Source organism: Ornithodoros turicata, chromosome 1 (genome assembly GCF_037126465.1).
Source record: "Ornithodoros turicata isolate Travis chromosome 1, ASM3712646v1, whole genome shotgun sequence".
Taxonomy (NCBI): Eukaryota; Metazoa; Arthropoda; class Arachnida; order Ixodida; family Argasidae; genus Ornithodoros; species Ornithodoros turicata.
The window spans coordinates 98819106-98838097 of record NC_088201.1 but is presented as its reverse complement, the minus strand read 5'-3'; the positions used below and the strand labels follow the sequence as shown (position 1 = coordinate 98838097).

At 45.7% G+C, this 18992-nt stretch overlaps 1 protein-coding gene across 2 annotated transcripts in view; it reads left to right on the top strand.

Moving 5' to 3' along the window:
* The window catches only part of LOC135378503 (solute carrier family 22 member 13-like), a 102899-nt gene that overhangs the window by 47401 nt on the left and 36506 nt on the right, over positions 1 to 18992 (top strand). For both annotated transcript variants that reach the window (XM_064611548.1, XM_064611549.1), the window contains exon 5: positions 5066 to 5198. In XM_064611548.1, the coding sequence (XP_064467618.1) occupies positions 5066 to 5198 (133 nt within the window). The remainder of the gene's footprint in view (positions 1 to 5065; positions 5199 to 18992) is intronic.

Genomic DNA, 18992 nt, shown 5'->3' with positions numbered 1-18992 from the left:
GCGCAGAGCGTTGCTGGGCTGGATTGGGCCAGGGACCAAGCAATTTCGGTAGGGAGAAGGGGCAAGAGTCCAGCTGATGAAAAAACTCGGAGTGTGCGGTTCGGGCCACCTCAAAAGCCACCTCAAACGCCGCAACTGTTGTGCATTTCTGCGTTCCAGATTTTGAGTTACTGATTGCGCCCATTCGAGGTTGCGCAGTCTCTAATAAACTATTCAGTTGAGACATAAAACCAGCGAAAACGAAACCAGGGCTTGGAACTATTATTCCTTAAAGAGACACTAAAGGGGTTTAAAAAATTCTCTTCGCAAAACCAAGGATGCCGTTAATGCCGTTAACTTGACACCAAGACAAAAGCAACAGAATTCATAGGTTGCACCGTTCATGATTTATGTGCTAAAGGAACCGTAATTAGAGCCGGCTCCGCATTCTCTTCAATATTGGGAATGAGAAAAAGAGGGAAAGCATCAATTCGCAGTTTCATTCGCTCATCAATCACAGACTGCGCAGCGGGTGACTTCCGTTCCTTTTGTTGTGTCAAGGCTGTTGAATTAACTCGGTCATATGCTTCGTACATTCAGCCCAACCAACCACCCAGTTCGTGATCCGATCCAGAATCAGCGTGGCGTTGTGGCTCGCTCCCTTTGCCTTTGTTCACACACAGGTAAAGATGAAGTAAAACGAAAACAACAACAAAAAAAAAAAAAAAACGAAACCCGAAGTACAGTTGATACCTAGTAGTTTGCAACATGTTACTCAACACTCCCCCTTCGCACGTTGGACAAACTAATGTTATCTCTTACTCAATTCAATGAGTCACAATAGAACCATATTCCTTGGAGCACATGATGTTCTGAGCGTTCTTCACGGGCTCAGTCACGTAGTCCGCGATCATCTTTTCCGTAGGTAAGTAGGTTATGACAACACTGATCTCTAGCTGATTGCCCCTTTAGATAAAGTGTATACATATCCATGCCGTGAATGACCAGTTGGCGATTAATTCCAGCTGGCGTCAGAGTATCCTATAACTGGTTCCCCGCATGCTCTGTAGGTTATTCTTCTTGTACTTGTTCCACGCAGGCAACGAAGGATTCTCTTTGCCATTTTCCAATGACCGAGATGAAAACAGTTTTTAAACTTACTCAGGTAGTGAGTAGCGTAAGCAATGTCCGGGCGTGTACCCTGTACTATGTAAATCAAATGTCCTATAAGGCTTGGAAAGGTACATTCGGACGATCTTCCTCTTTTTCCGTGGCACGATCGTGACCTGATCTTTGCGTTGACACGTTTCCATGGGTGTTTTCACTGCCTTGCAGTCCTCCATGTGGTATCGTTGGAGAATTTCCTTCACATACTTCTCCTGGCGGATAGAAAGTTTCTTTTCGTGCTTGTCACGTGCTATCTCGATTCCTAGAATGCACTTGGATTCACCTAGATCCTTGAGTGCGATATTCTTTCTTAGCTCCATAAGGGCCGTCCTGATGTCGTTTTTGGTAGTGGCCATTAAGAGAATGTCGTCGACATAAACACCGAAGATGATCCTCGTAGATGCCGTTTGCCGCACGTATACGCAGTTGTCCGACTCCAGCCTGGTGTACCCTTGGTTTCGGAGGATCGAATCGAGTGTTTTGTACCAGGAGCGTCCGGCTTGTTTTAAACCATAAATTGCTTTTATCAGGCGGCACACCGCTAAATGACAGTCGAGGCTCCCCGGAGCTTGCTCCATATAGAGTTCCTCACTAAGTTGTCCATGGTGATATATATGCCGTCTTGACATCGAGTTGTGTCATTTCCATCCACTCTTCGTTTGCTAGAGCCAGCAAGGTCCCGTGACTCGTTAACTTAACTACAGGCGAGTAAATTTCAAAATAGTCAACCACAGACACTTGCGACGTCCCTACGGCGACAAGCCTTGCCTTTAATTTGTCAACATTTCCTGTTGGTCCTGTTTTTATGCGGTACACTCACTTTGATTGAATGACTTTCACTCCAGGTTCCCGAGGAACCAGCTCCCATGTGTGCATTTCACGGGGAGATCGTATTTCTTCTACCATTGGCCAATTCCCACTCTCGCCTTTGTGGTGAACACATGACGTCCTCATAGCTGCGCGGTTCTGTGAGTTGTAGGCCCGCTTGATTGCAATAACTCTTCTGGGTGGGATCCACCTGTACATGATCCGGAGGTCTGCGAAGTGTGTGTTGACCTGCGAGGGATTTGCTGTCCCACGTCTGCAAGTGGTACCGTTTCATGGCCGGAATTCTGCGAAGATTTCTCACCGTTTTCACGATCAGAATTCTGCGAAGATGTCTCGTGCTTTCACTATCAGATTTCTGCGAAGATGTCTCGCCGCTGCTCGAGTTCTCCTGCTGTGATGCCTGAAACTCATCTGCATTTACGTTTGACACGTCATGGAGCAGTTCTTCACACTGATCCGTTTCTGATGACGATAAATCATTGATTTCCTATGTCGGCATGTATGGTTATTCAATATCCATGTAAGAGTAAGTAGGGGCCTTTCCCCTATCTATCTAGGTTGATCCTCGTTTGCCTTCCAGGAAGACCACGTCACAGCTGATGATGACCTTCGACAGAGCGGCGTCATAAAAGCGATATCCCTTGCGGTCCTCAGCATACCCGACGAATATGACAGGTTTTCCTCTTTTGTCTAGCTTGGTACGATGTGAAGTTGAAGACGAACCTTTGTTGAAGATGAAGCGTACGCTAGGCAACCAAATGTTCTGAAATATGAGACCGACTGGGTACGCCCTGTGAAGATCTCTTCCGGTATTCTCCAGTTGAGAAGTTTCTTACTCGAGCGGTACCTTACATAAGCGGCCGTGTTTAGTGCCTCCGCCCAGACGGCAGTCGGGAGCTCTGATTCTCTGAGTAGCGATCTTGCAGTGTCGAGGAGAGTCCGGTTGGTGCGCTCTGCTACACCATTTTGCGTGGGTGGATAACGTAGTCTTCTCATGTACGATTCCTTTTCTGGTGAGAAAATTTTCCAGTTCCCTTCCAAGGAACTCTTCACCGTTGTCGGATCGTAATGTCTTCACAATCATACTCGTTTTGCGTTTCCGCTTTACATATGAAGTCGATACCTGTCTCTCCTGCTTCCCGTTTATGTTGCAGGAATCGTACCGAGATCCTTCTTCAGCAGTCGTCAGGAATGGCCAGGACATAGTTACTACCTCCCAGGGATGGAACCGGGAATTGTCCACAGAGATCCACATGGATCAATTCCAGGGTTATTTCTCTTCGTTGCGCTTCCGATGTGCTGAACGATGTCCTCGTTTGTTTGCTTGCGATGCAGTTCTCACAGGGTTTAGTCTCTGCAGGTAGATGTTTCGGCAAACCTCGAACCAGACCTTCGTGACTCATGCGAATCAAGGTACCGTAATTTAAATGACACATCCTACGTTGCCAAATGAGGGAGCCCGCTTTCGCTAAATTCACCGTACAATTACTTGTGAATTGGGGGAAGCTCGCAGTCCGTAGAACCCTCCTTTTCTTGACCCGGAAAAAACGAATCTGCCCCCTCGGTATGCAGTACAACTATATCCCACGAACGTCAGCATGATTCCATTTTCGGTCAGTTTGGACACGGAGATCAGGTTGTCTGCCAGACCTGGCACGTAGAGCACATCCTTGACCCTTAAAGTATGCACACTGTGCTCTGTTCGTACCTTTAAAATGACGCATCCGACTCCGCGAGCATCAATGACATTCCCGTCGGCCATGACGACCTGTCTTGGTTCTTCGTCATGAAAATCAGTTAAGAAATCCTGTTGTCCCGTCATGTGGCGGCTTGCTCGATGGACCACGACCTGGAATGTCAGTTTTCTTGAGATGCGCCTTGATTCCTGTGGAAGGCTACAGAAGGCAGCGCAAAAAGCAAATTCCTGGTGACCGTTCCCATCTGGACACGTGTTAGCTGCTGATCTGGCGATTCTTGCTCGTGACTTGTTCACTTGTGCGCGTCCTGGGTCGCGATGAGATCTCGGTCCCGGCGTGTCCTTGTGACGCCTTGCATCCTTCTTCGTGTAGCACTCCCGTGCCATGTGTCTTGCACCTCCGCAATTATAGCACCGGAAGGTGCCTCGGCTCTGGGGATCACGTTTGTCATGCACAAGCTTGGCTTTGCACACTGAGTCTTCGGGAGTCGTCCCCTGTCTCAATTCTTCTTGGAGGAGTGCGTATTTTACGCGCTCTGGTGTGACCTCTCCCATGAAGCACACGTCGAAGCTTCTAGCAATTCCGTAAAAAGTTCTTCGCAACCCCTGGAGCGCCACCGAGGCAATTTCGGAGTCTTCCAGTGAGTCACCCAAAGTGTGCAGCTCTTCAGATATAGTCTCAACCCGATGCATGTAGAGGGAAGCGTTATTTCCTTCCTCCCACTTGATTCCATTTAGTTGCCGGCGCAAAAACAATCTTCGTTCTAGAATGCGTCCTCTGTTGACCTCTTCCAACTTCGTCCAGATTTCTTTCTCCGATGTCTGGTTGATTTCGTATGCCGCTTGAGACGAAGACAATGTCTGTACTATGGCAATCAGTGCCTCTATATCCTTCGTGTCCCATCTTGTTCTCTCTGCCACTTCTCCTGGCCGTTCCGTCGTTATGACTGACCACCATCCCTTCGTCTTCAAGTACGTGCTCACCTTGAATCTCCAAATGGGATAATTCTTGCCTTCTAATTTTTCTACGTAGCTTCGTCCAACATTCGTTGTACCTTCGGAAGTCACACCGATGTAGAGTAGTTGCAGTAGCTCGCTCCCTCTGCCTTTTTTTCACGCACAGATAAAGATGAAGTAAAACGAAAACAACAAAAACGAAACCGGAAGTAGTGTTGATACCTAGTAGTTTGCAACGTGTTAGTCAACAAAGGGAACCGGGGAATCTTCCATTCCTCAAGGAGAAATTATTTCACTTCAGTCGTGGCCCTGTAGGTCATCCAACGTGCGGTGCAATCTTTGACTCTTCCAGGAACACTTCGACACTCGTCCTCTTGCACTACATGAGCACCGAAGAAGCTGTTATCTCGTTACTTATGGAAATGGAAATGATTACAGGTGGGCGCCGGAATCATCTTCGTGGCTCTTATCTGTGGGCAAGAAAAAGGAGGCTACAGTTATTATGCTCAGGATAGCGAAGATAAACGGAAATGTCGTCACTGAAGAACAAATGGAATCGTTCCTATGCCAGGTATGTTTAGCCTACCTTGTCTTGCTTAGTCACACCAGAGAACGCCCTAGAAAGGTGTTCCTTGCCCAAGCTCTATTGAGCGCGCTTGGTTGGCCACTGCCCGCAAGCGCTGCCCGTAGCCTTGGATCAGTGCACACCATCGGAAACGAGTTCAAATCAAACAGTTTCTTTTTTTTTACACGATGTGGTATGATTGCAGATATGAATTTCGGCTTCAGGCAGTCATCCTGTGCACATATCTCTCGGCAGGCAATTGATCTTGTGAGCGATACTACGCGACTAATACTTTCAGACTTGCGGCTGTACTAGCGATAAATACTTATGGCGACTTCGCGTGGTCAAAAATGATCGCGGCAGGTCGCCCGAACATGCGTGCCCAAAAGCTTGCGGAGGTAGTCGCTTGGACCACGCTGGGCGCAACGCAATGACTGGTTTCCCGTTTCCGTCGTCTGCTAATCCATGTTGACTTCGGCGTGCGGCTGGGCTCTCGCCCGCACGCGGATGTGACGAGGCCGGGTATAGTTAGGCAACCCGATCCCCTGATGTGCCAAGACCGGGCGGAAAAAGTGCAAGCTGGCATATCCTTGTGCTAGGAAAGCGGCGCGAGAACATGTATGATTGCCACTTTCAGACCAGGAGACCGTAATTACTCGGAGTCAGGCAAAGAAAACTATCAGGGAATGACTAGGTAAGTAGAAAACCCAGAGACATGGACAAATAGACGCACTCACAGTACGGAAATGACCACGCGAAATCGCTATTAGACAACTGATCTTCTGAGGCTGGAATGACATACAAGGGACAAATACAACAAAGCCTCAAATTGCCTAAGAAGTTAACGATGAAACATGGGAGTCACTGAAAAGGTTAGCAAGCTGCAGGAACGAACCCACATCTTCTGGATTACCGTTCCAGGGCTCTACCAATGTATGTATGGTACCTCTACCTTGTAAAATGGTTTATACAAGATTAGTCCCTCCCAAAGTTTTAAGGATTCCTGAAAACTAACAATTGATACGATATCCACACTTAAAGCCAGATATACACGTATCTGAAAACACAACGTAGAGCCGCCAAGAGAAACACACACCGATCCTCAAACATACCAGGGACTGTTTATTTTAAGCACTCAACTGATATACTAAAAATCAGCGAAAGGGGCAAGAGGGATAAGAGGCGGATTGCTCTTACCCTACTTTGTCCAAGGTCGTCAGAAAACCCTTACCGTAGGGGTGTGGGTCAGCTGAAACTTGAAGTATGGATTTATTAACAATATTCTATATATAAACAAATGGAAATAAAACGTAGCCAGTAGAGTAACACTTCGTACACGTTGTACAGGCGCTGTCGACATATGGTGAAGCAGCAGCACAACAAATAACTTTATTTCATGATGTTGGTTGGGGAGTTTCATCGGCAGCGGCGATACTCTTCCCTGTTGCTGTGGTGTAACAGATTCACCTTACGGCATTCGGTTACTTAGGCAACGGCTGTCCTGTATTACCAGATACAGACATATTTTCAGATTGAAATGTGTTTCATATCAAGCTGTAGTGGTGCTAGTGTATATCTTCGTGTGAAGACATTGTCCATGTTGAGAAAAACGTTACCTACAGTAAGTAATGTTCACTTCATTCAGAATCATTCATAAATAAGAGTTCATTTAAAAGAGCTTGTGTTGATAAGGGGTTAGCACCGCGAAACAATGCTGCTGTGAGTGACGTACAGACGGAGAGAGGACAGCAGAAAGCAGACAGAAACAAGAAGGTTGGTATTCGATCTGGGTCGACTTCATGGGAAATTGTGCCAGCATTCTTCTGGAATGTCTGCCCGAAAACCTGGGGAAACCTTCACACAGCCCAGTTCGATGTCAATGCTTGAATGAGAGGGCGAAACACCCGCTGCCAAATCTCAAGCGTGCTGGCGCCCTGTTGCTACACTAGTGCTCAACTGCCGTCGTTATGACGAAAGCCAGGCACGAATGGGAGCGCAGCGCAGGGGATTGGGCCCGTCAAGTAGCTGCTCTCTGGCTTATTCTCCGGCGCTCTGAGTGTCGTATTCCTGGAGCATAAATTCAAGGGCACTCGAACGGCCTGATCATGCCTGGTGTGCTGCTGTGCATCGCCTTTCTATTCCTCCCTCTCTCTCTGCTCTTCTGCCGTCCCACCGTCCCGCGTTTTCTTTCTTCGCGTTCCTAAAGAGAAGGGAAGAGGTCACGTGATGGAGCGTGATACTCCTTCTTGGTGCACTGTACAGAAGCAGGGGCGTGACTAGCGTGCTAGTGTACGAAACTCGTACTGCGAGCGTCACCACATAACGATCGGAGTGCAAATACTCTCGACCGGGAGCAGCTTGTATCGTCTCTCTTCTATCGTCTCGAGCATCGTCTCTGTATTCGTCCGCTTTGCGTTCGCACCGGAATATCTAAGTAAAATATCATCGGTATTGTGCTGACTTTCGCTTACGATTGTGAGTTTTGACGCAACCATGTCGCAAGGAACACGCTGCTGCGCTCCTAGCTCTAACAAAACGTAAAGGAGGCTTCAACTGATCAACTCCCAAAGAAGCCATGTATTATGAATAGAAAAATGCATGCAGCACGTTCCGATGACACTGCTTTGCATTCGTTCGCTAGTGGGATATTGCCCGTGTCATAGCAAAACATTTGAACCATGTTTCTTTGGCGAATATTGGGGTCTTCGAGGTTCCATTTTGGTTCCAAATTTCCAACCCGTAAAGGAGGCTTCACGCGATGCACTGAACCCCAGGTTCATGCCCCCGACCTTGTGAGTTAACGGAAATGCACCAATGCATTTTGCAAGAAACGGGTGAGTTGACTGTTCGGTACGGCTTCTCAAACACCGTGCAAGAAGACCAGTTTACGGATATCGCTGAACAGGTATCTTGCTGTCGCGAGACTCTTCCTTCGATGCACGCAGCTTGTGCACGCTAGGATGCACGCAACCAGCGGAGCACAGGAAAGGAAGATCATGATAAACAAGCGGCGGTAAGCAAGCACAGAGGGCGATATTAGGTGATTTATTTTGCCTCCTACGACGTTCGGAATAAATGTAACGCATGTCACCAACCTATAGCCGTGGGATGGCCGCAATGAAAAAAGTGCGCTTGAGGCTCGTTGGCGACACTGCTCTTCATCGCAGAGCAGTGCGTCGTTTGTTATAATGGAAACAACATAAAGGTAATGCTTTTAAATGCGGATCTGCGGCTGAATTTTGTGACGTTCCCCTGAAGTTCCAAGCTTTTCCGCTCGAGTTATTGAGGCGGCTGCCCGAGTACACTTGTGTGCCCGAGTGTGGGGTTCCGCTTTCCACTTCAGCATGAACTTCGCGTGCTCCAAATACCGCTTGCGTGATTTTGAGAAAGAAAACAGATCTCGCTGCTCCTACAACACCAAGTCCTGCATAAGCTGTGAAAATGACAAGGAAAATCAGATCGAAAAATATTCTCAACGTAATGGTAGCATCCCAGCCACAAGCATCTATTTCCAAAGTCCTGGACGCTCAGAACTGGCTCGCCACCTTTAACGTTCTCTATGATTCGTCCTTGGAACAGCTGATTTATGCAGCCATATTTGCATAAACATGACATGTTGTTGGTTACGGGCGTTTCGGATCATTTTCTTGTGTTTGGTTAGTAACAGTTTTACCCAATATTTATTTGTGCCCTTTATACATCTATTGCACATCCTTACGTCTCATTTTGTACCAGCTTAGCATTCAGCAACTGCGCACAAAAGAAAAGAAGGAAGGAAAGCATTTCAGACATAGTGTGCACAGTTGGTACAGCAAGAAGAAGACCAGCTGTCCAGCACCAGAGAAGAACCCGTACTAGTCAAGCACAAGACCTGTTGGCTATGTCCGGAACCTACAGAACCGGCTTCGCCTCCTTTAATGCTCTCAAACGGTTCTCTTTTGAAACATCTGATTTATGCGGCCATATTTTCATATGGATGACGTCTTGTTCGCGCTACTTGGCCGCAGACGTTTCTGATCATCGTCTTTCCTTCGTGACATGCATTACTCAATGCTTATTTATGTCTCGTTTGTTATTCAGTTGTTCCTTGGTGACATGCATTTCTCAATGCTTATTTATGTCTCGTTTGTTATTCAGTTGTCATCACCCCGTCTAATTGTGTACATGCCCGACATCCTACTTCTGCACATAAAGGAAAAAGAAACAAGCCTTTCAGACATAGTATGTGCGCAATTGCTACATCAACCGGAAGACCAACTGTCCAGCACCAAACCAGAACCCGTAAAAGTCAAGCGCAACTCCCTTTGTTGGGTATGACGGTCATCATCTAGTCCAGTGAAATTCATTGAAGCATCTTTCTCCATAAGGGTGAAATGGATACAGCTTTACAGCACTCTGCTGAGTGAGATTAAGAAGCTCCAGCATCGAATAGAACGTGTCGTAATAGAACCACATCATCTTTGTTAAGATAAGATGTTATGTATGTTATGTATGTTATGTTGTTAAGATGTTACCGATAAGATACTAGTCAGAAAATATACAACGCCGTGGTACAGTTATCGCCTATCGGTACTTCAGAGACACGCAAGTGGGAAGCAACGCTCCCTCAGAAATCCGAAAATTGCACACCTTTTTAAATCGAACCGGTTAATCGAACCTCAGTTGAACCAGAAGAGAACGCAGCACACGGCAGAGACACTGTAATCTATGTGAGCACCTGCTGTACAACGACTGCGGTCCGCGCATCAACATAGTCATAATGTTGAGCAGAGGCTTATCTGAAGCTCAGTAGGAAGAGCGACCAGAACTTCCCAGAAAAAATATTACAGCACACGCAATATTTTGTCTCCGGTGAATAATGTACCCCTTACCTTGAAGATAAAATGAATCATATCGAAAACTAAACCCGGCGAAAGTAATGAAGAATATGAATTCTTTTTTTAAACCCATAGTGTTAGCTGATTCGATTTCGCCAACAGGTGAAGTGTATGCTTTCCTTATAGCAACCTACCGCAATTACACAACAACAACAACAACAACAACTTTATTGCGAGATGATTGGCAATTACACCAACAGCGATTTACCTATCTTTTTTTTAAATTTCGTCTTAGCGCCGCGAAGCAACTGTGGCTATGAGCGGCGTATAGACGTGGACAGATGAAGAGAGGACAGCAGGAAGGAGTGGGGGACAGGATTTACCTATCTAACCTTCGTGAAGTAGAATGACGACTTTCCGTTTTTATCCCTTTTTACGTGCGGGGGACCTACATTATTGAGGCAGCCTCACTGTTTTGATTTACAAAAAAGAATCACCTCATTTTCATGACTGACACTACAATAGGCACTCCTCTCCACCATGTTGACAACGACTTCAAATGAAGAAAACCACAAGTCCCAAGAAACGTTTTATTGGCCTTCAGTGCAGTATGTGAATGACGTAATAACATCAATTATATTCCCCATTCAGACACTGAACGCCATGCTCTGCCCACGATCACTATCGCAGTTTTTGCTGCTGTAGACTCAAATTTTATTGCAGAGGATCACCGAGACAGTAAGGTACAAAAACTCGTGACAATCAATGCAGCCGGGGCTCAAAATCTGTTACACAGCATACACCGCAACATTTGCCTGAGGTTCCTTATGCATTTCGACGATGTCATACGGCGTTTGCCTCGATGAAGTGCCTCCGTGTGCAGTTCGCCGTGCGTCATTGAGTCCACATCCGCTGCAATACAGCTTCGTGATAGAGCTGAATCGCTGTGTCTTTTGTCTTGTTGCTTGAATACTGCTTTCTTCACAATATGCGTCGTGGAGCTCCTAATATCCCTTCGCAGTAGGTGCCCCTGAGCTTTGTTTTGTTCTGTTCTTCTTGACTCTCGAAAAAGTCTGATACCACTGCAACCCACTGCTTTTTGCCCTTCTGGTTGATCATCAGCTGTGACCTCCGTCCCAGAAGAACATGACACAACGAAATCTTGCCGGAATGCATAGGTGTTCGTTAAATGCCCAAGTTCAATTTTTCTTTCCGTACGTACGGAAGTTTTACGTCAGGTTCACACTGCTGCATTTTTATGCGTTACGGATGCGGCGCGGCTCGGTTGGCATGGCAACGAAGCACGGCGAGCCATGGAGGGACCGCAAAGCACACGCACGACAAGACCTTGAGCTCGACCGAACTTGATGCGGTACGGGTTACATCCGGCTATGCAGCTGACCAATGAACGCAGGCGCACCGCGCAAGCGCGTCACTGCTCTGCTGTCGCCCTGGCTTTTCCAACATGGCTGCCTCGGTTTAAAGCACGTTGGCCATGCAAGAAGTTCTAATTGCTCGGTATGCCGCAGATACGCTTCAATACAACTCAAAGTTTCGCCGACCACATCACTGTTGCCCTTTCATGGCTGCCTGTGGAATGAAGCTGTGGTGGAGTGCAGGCGTAACTGGCCGCACGCAAGTGTTTTCCATATCAAGAACACATGTATCTCAACAGTGTGTCGCACGACAACCACCTCCGCACTGGATCTGTGCCGTATCCGAAACGGAAAGAAGTTGCAGTGTGAATCAGGCATTGGTTGGCTGCGGCATGAGAAGGTTCAGTATGACAAAATCGAAGGAACAACACAATGACAGCAAGCTACGGGCCTGCCTCCTCGGAGGGAGCGGTAGTTATCGCCGTGAAGTTATTTATCTCGGAATGACACAGAGGAGTGGTTATCGCTGGCGTCCTGCACAGACACGGTTCTGGCGAGAAGTCGATTCACTGGAATTGCTCTTAACCGGAACTGCAGTCACACGCCATTGTTTACACAATTTACTCAAGATGTTTGCATTCTTCACGTGAAACTACAGAATTTCTTTTGTGTCAAGTGCTTCCAATCGCGAACAACGTTCTCGCCAGCACGGTGCCAGAACGTCGTCGACGAACGCGCTGCTGCGTTATTCCAAAATATATAACGTTATGACGATAACTATGGCTCTCTCCGAGGAGGTGGACCCGTAGCGCTCTTCATTGTCTTGTTACTTTTATTTCGTCATACTGACCCTATCTACCGCAGCCAACCAAAATTTTCTGTGCGTACGCGAAGAAAAATTTGATTGGGGGGCTTTAAGTTCAGGGTTTATTCTGCACTATGAAAGTTCTCCAGCTAACCGCCATCCTTTCAGTCATTTTCCTTTCATAATTTGTGCGTGTGTGTTGATGTGTATATGTGTGTTTGTGCGTGCGCCTCTCCGCCTTGATAGCTATATAGTTACCTTCCACTGTACTGCTTTCGTATTGCTGGCGGACGCGCGCGCTCCGGCTAGTATCCTAGCACATTCACAGCGTATGCCCCTCCTGTTCCTCCTCTTTTTATTATCGAACTCTATGTGCTCTTCTTGGGGTGCTTTCTAAACGAATTCGTATGTGAAAGAGGCGTGAGCGACTGAATGTTTGATCTCTTCGGCAGATTTCGATTGGTGTAGTATTTCGATATATAAGATTTCGATTGGGAGTTCGCTCTCAAACTCTCACGCCAGCACATGGATCACTCTGGTTTTCACTTCGCAAAATAAACTTCGAGAATAAACTCCTCAAAACAAATAAAAAATCAATGGTGTAAAGATAAGGCCGTCAAAATCAACTTTTGCGATACAAACGCTTCAAACTTCAAAACTTTCAAAATAAATCGTCTCTGATTGGTCGACAGGCACGACATCCCCAGAGCAGCGAAGGCTTTTGGCTCCTGCCTCTCAAAATAGTTCCCCGCAGGGTGTGGCTCTTTGCGATGGGCTGGGAATGAGAGTACCGAGTCTGAATACGAATCGTTTACTGTATTTTTCGCCGGCTATCAGGATTCTGTTGATACTGTAGTTAATGGTTTGTTCTGCTTGCCTGTCAAATTTGAGTATGTCGCAATTCACCAAATGAGTTCCCGGTGTTGGTTTCAGCTATATTATGAACATTGTCGCGGACATCGCCATTCTCCTGCAAGGCTGCTTTGGTTGTGAAATCGGAGAGTTGAAAAGTGACGATCCACGAAAAAGCCCGATACCGTGTGGATGTGTTGTGTTTGTCCGTATGTGTGTGTTTGTGTGTGTTCCAGCCTCAGAACCGCAGAATCGTGAAATCGAAACGGAATGTGTACTTTCCTGCGTGTGGTTTTCCCTGTGAGCCTACGTTCTGATAAATGCAGGGAACAGGCACTGGACAGACTCTCGAAATGCCTTTCTACAAATAAGCTGCATATGAATGTGAAGAAGCTGTTTGTTTGTTTGCAAGTAAGAACTAGTTTCCCTCAGATGAATAACTTAAGTCAGCAGAGGTGCCGTAATTATTTGTAACCAGATTACTGTAATCTCAAAGTGTAACGAAATAAGATTCTAATTTCAGGGACAGCCATATTAATTCGCGCACCTTCCTAGATAACGATTTGCCATGCAAAAGCTGCAAGAGATGTATCTAGACATAATACTTCACGCACTTTGTTTTCACTCGTCTTTGAATACCCTGGAACCTAAGAATGCCATTTTGAAGGTCTTAAAAAACACGAAATTTTCTCACAGAAGTTTTGGATCTTTTTTATTCACGTGGATATACAGTGCAAATTCTAGTTGTCAGATGTCGGAGCTGAAGAAAACCAAGAGCAATAAGTAACTGAAATCAGAAGTGTGAGAAATGAATGGCACCCTCTCTGGTATCTGTTCGCCTTCCTTTCTCTCTTATGATCTTCACATTCAGAAATCCCCAAGTTCGTTTATTAACAGGTCACTCTTTATGCTAAGCACCCACGTCAAGAAGAGGTCTAAAACTTACGTTACCAGCTACTTCATTGTATGGTACCCTTGCACCTATTTTTACAGCTTATAAATATTGTGCTGAAATATGAAATCGCTATAAAACTTGCATCCAGCGCGACATTGCATTAACTGCGCCGCTTGCAGTTCTGCAGCGTTGTTTCTCCGTCACTTTCAAGCGAAAAGGCAAAAAGAACGCTCCGAGACTTACTCTCACACAACCATTATTTCGAGGCCATGTCCTCGCACTAAATGATCACGAGCGCGCTTTTCAAAAGTACAGCGGCACATAGGGAAACCGACGTTGCATTAGCACCGACTTTCTATTTCCAATGATTGAACGAGACCTAATTACTACGTACACTTCGGATGTAGAACATGTTGTCATGCCTTATAACTGCAAAAATACGACTTCTCCAAGAATAAAAAAATCAGTCCATGGACCCGCTATATGCACTGCACCTATACTAGAAATTAAACAGTGGTTGCTGAAAATATACTGGTATTTGTGTTTTATGTGATGTATGGCCCATATTTTCTTTTTGACTAGCTATACCAGTGTTTGAGCTCCTACGCTACACTAGCTAATTCCTCCTCTTTGTCCTCCATGCGGTCACATACATGTTACATTACAAGGAAGCTAGCTGGTACTAACAGATCTAAACGGGTGACTTAACATGAACACAATCACATAGCACAGTGAATAACAACCACCTTTATTGACTTAGTTGCTTGGTCGACGGCGACTGAAAGTGACATATTTCTTTCCTCACAGTTTTTTTTAATTTTTTTATTGGTTTGTTCCAGCTAAAAGCAGAAGCCATACACTGAGCAGCAGGGCATAATAAAACCCTCCAAAAGCATCACTTTGCCTCTTTGGCTTTGGCAAGCATGCCTTTACCTTCACAAGCATGACTTTGACATAAATGCGTTGTGCCGTACTAAGAGTGCTATGACTGTGTTCGCAGGACCATTTAAAGAGTTGGCACCTATAGGGTTAGATTACAGCTCCCTATTGCGTGCAGATATTTTGATGTCTGCAGAGCTGTAAGCTGTAAGCTGTTTTTCCGAGTGAAAGAAAGCTTGAAGACTGCATACGTTGTGCCTCACTGCCAAAGACATACGGTTGGAGAATAAATTACTGGACATAAAGCACAGTGAGGGCACCACCCAGACCACAAGGATGTACTATTACTTTGAGACACCTTCCGTTAATGCAGCAGAAACACCTATTTCGACTGAAAGAAAGAGTGTGGGCTTTTCTTCTGTTGTGGTTGAAGGATCAAGCTGAAGGGCACAGGAAATCGTAATAAATTGTTTCCGAGAGCGCATTCCTTACGCCGCATTCCGACATGATCTGAGCCAATATGGTCAGCTGATGCGATAAGATCTACAGGAAACACATGTCAGCGGATTCTGAACATGCTATAGGAGAGGTCTGTCCTTGAAATGATGAGATTTGTTCACTTTCCCGATGACTTCAGGTATGTGAAAACTATCATAAATTTTGACAAAGATGTTATGAAGCAGCGACTGCAACTAATCTGTAGAACTGGGCAGAACAGTAGAATGCAAAATTTGTTCAAAGTGTGCTATAGCGTCATACAGATGGGATATGAATGAGCTGACGAAACATGTTTCTTGCGTAAGAACAAATACAGTTGTAGGTTCTCAAGATGGAAAAGCAGAGTGTCGATTTTCGCAGGAGACAGCCACAAAGACATCTTTATTTTTTTTTTATTTTTTGCTTCCGAGATGACCTCAACTGACGAACAAGCTGCGGCACATTATGGTGACTTTTTGGTTTTGTTTTTATTAAAGTAAAATAAACCTGTAGATTTTCAATATGTTATAGGAGAAGGCTGGTTATACAAATAAGGGCAGATATCTTTAGACGACCTATATGTGAATATACTATCTGAAAAAATGGTTATTTTTTGAAAGTCCTTGATATTCTCAAACGCTTGGTTAAAGGGACTATCACATCCGGAAACGTATGTATGATGCCGATAGGATAATGTTCGTCACCGTTTCAGAGTCAAGTTAGCCAAATTTCTCTTCCAAAAACAGCTTACATATTAAGTAAACGAGATTTAAAGGTCCATATTCCATCTGCAATCAACACGATGATGACGTAAGCCAGGCACACGAATGGGAGCGCAGCGCAGGCGATTGTCTCCGAGATCGTCTGCATGGCGTTCGCATCGCACTATACTAAGTGAAAAGTGCTCGGTAAATACGCTGACTCTCGCTTACGAGTGTGAGTGCAGACGTAACCATGTTACGTGAAACAGGGCGGTACGCTCCTGACTGTACGAATACGTTCGACACTAACCAGAAACAACGTTCCGCGAGCCGGTAACAGCGAAGACGCTGTTCCCTGGCATTCCGCCTCGCTCGCCCGCCCGGCCGCCCGCCTGCCTGTCGGTCGGTTGACAAGGCCACCAAGATGCCTCCGGCTGCTCCGTGATTGGTATTCTCCATGTCAAAGGGCGCGCAGTGATTGGCCTCGTCCGTGTGACGTTTCCAGAGAGGGAACCCGGAATGCGTCGCCTGCTCTTGCGAAGTTTTATATCAAACTACGCAGGAACAACGCTGCCAATTCGCGTCGGGTTTTCGGCGTTATTATCAGTGATGAACGCGGAGTAAAACAGCACTGCAGTTTCGGAATCGACCGGGACGGATGCGATAGTCCCTTTAAACAATGAATATAGATCAGCCTGATATTTTTATGTGAAGCTAATCCCCATGCAGCAGTTTACAAGCATAAATAGTCTGGGGCTCCTTTAAGAATGCTAAGTTATCCGAAATTTATCGTAAACTTGACACAAAATGTGCTCCATTCTTGAGTTCTCACCACGTCACCAGATTTATTCTCGTTCTACATGCCCTTTGGGATGGCAGATCCGTGCTAGCCTGGTTAGATGTCAGAAGCAAACTCGTAAGGAACAACTTCATATTTCGGCACAGTTTAATGCGCCCCCATTGATCAAGAAAACAAAATGATGATTTACATTCTATATATCCATCGTCCCAAAAAATGCACACAATTTTTTTTCAGTTACATTTAAGAGAGTCAAGCTGCACCTTTGGCTGGTTTTGGCTGGAATAGCTCAGATTGACAGTTACACAATCAGTGTATGTCAACATTGAAAGGATGAAAGAAAAAATATATTTTAAAATGCCTCACTATGCCTCACTCAATTTACTACTTTTCATAGCTTCCACCTTGACAGGTGTTCTTTATCATAAAATGGCTTTATTGCCAAAATCCACTAGAATGACCGTCATCACATTAACAAGTTTCAACTGTATAGCAAGTAATAACAAACATGTGCTTACTTTTTCTGCAATCAACATGTGAATTATATCGCTGAGTTGCAGGCTTCAGTGAAAAATTACCGCTAGTGATGCAACATGTGATGCCAGTGTCTTTCACCCCATCCCATATTATGAGCTGATACACTTATGAAGGGTAATTTCATGTATGCCGATAGACATACTGCAGTGCTAATTTAAAATGTAGTTCGTGGCTGTGGAGCACGCTCATATTCAGTATGCCATGTGAACTACGGGATCATTTTTTTTGCATAAACATTAGGTGAGTGAAGACCCCAAAAATGTAAGCACTGTTTACGCGCATTTGACAACCTGCATTTTTATTACTGAGAAGCTCCCTTCGTAACAAGAGGGAAATGGTGCTGGCAATGTGGCACATGTTCATAAAATGTAGAACCAGAGACAGAAAAAAAAAAATCACAGCATATGATGATCTCGGTCATGTCATTGTGTCCGTGTTTCTGTCCCCTGTTCTACATTTGTTAATCTTTTTGTGTAGTTGCAGGGTTTTAGCCCAACAGCAGGGGTCAGCAATTAGAGAACATCCAGAACATGCAAGGAATAAATTTCCTCATTCTCCGCATTCCTCATTCAAATAACGTTGAAGAAGTAACCGTGCGAAGAAACAATACAATAGTGAAGCTGACTTCAGTACACTACAATATGTCACATGTAACAATATATAGTATACCTCACTGTCTGTGTCATGCCCATACCTCGGCAAAACTCACTCATGCTCATTTTGGCAAATGAGCTGAGCATGAATGAGCGAACGGACAGCCGGGGACGAGTGAATGAGCATGAGTGAGCAAACAGAGAATTGAGCGGAGCATGAGTGAGAAAACAAAGAGTTGAGCGGATGATGAGTGAGCATGAGTGAGCAAGCGGCGAGTTGAGTGAGCATGAGTTAGCAAACGAAGAGTTGAGCGGATGATGATTCACGTCCTGCATCCGGGCGTAGCCAGAACAAAAAATTTCGGAAGGTTTATATGGGAGGGGAGGATTTCTCTCTCTCTTCTCTTTCCGCAACATACTACCAAAGGTGCGGTTTCGGGAAAAAGCTTCAGCCCCCAAGCCCCCCGTCGCTACACCCCTGTCCTGCATTGCTCTATATCCTCTATCCCGCAAGATTACCAACGACCCAACAGGAGCGATATCTCCCGAGTTCCGACCACGGCCCTCGTACGTGTGTAATACATGTTTCCCTCTTCTGGATTTGCATGGCTCATGTAGATGATTGTGCATGACTGACACGTCATGATCCTAATACCAGTATGCCCACAATGTGAGCAGGGGATACAGCCCCCTACTTTCTCTATGCCCCCTCGTATAGCCGCGCCACTACTTCAAAGCAGTACTCCAATACCTGGCTCTCATATACCTACATGAAGGTGTCTTTTGAAGTTTTGCTGGATATGCTGGACCCGTGCTTTTCTTGAGGAGAGTGGCGGCAAAGCTGAACCGTTTTCCTAAAGCCCTTCGAACTTCCAACATAATCATACTGGTTCCTCAAGTTCTCTGGGACGACAAAGTCTGGCAAAGAAATAAGCTCTTCCTTGAGTTTCTCTGAGGGCTCACCCATTCCCGTAAGAGCTCAGCTGCCTGTGAGTGAGTATGAACTGAGCTGCCATTGAGTGAGCATCAATGAGCGCGCAATGAGCTGAGCATCCAGTGAGTTAGCATG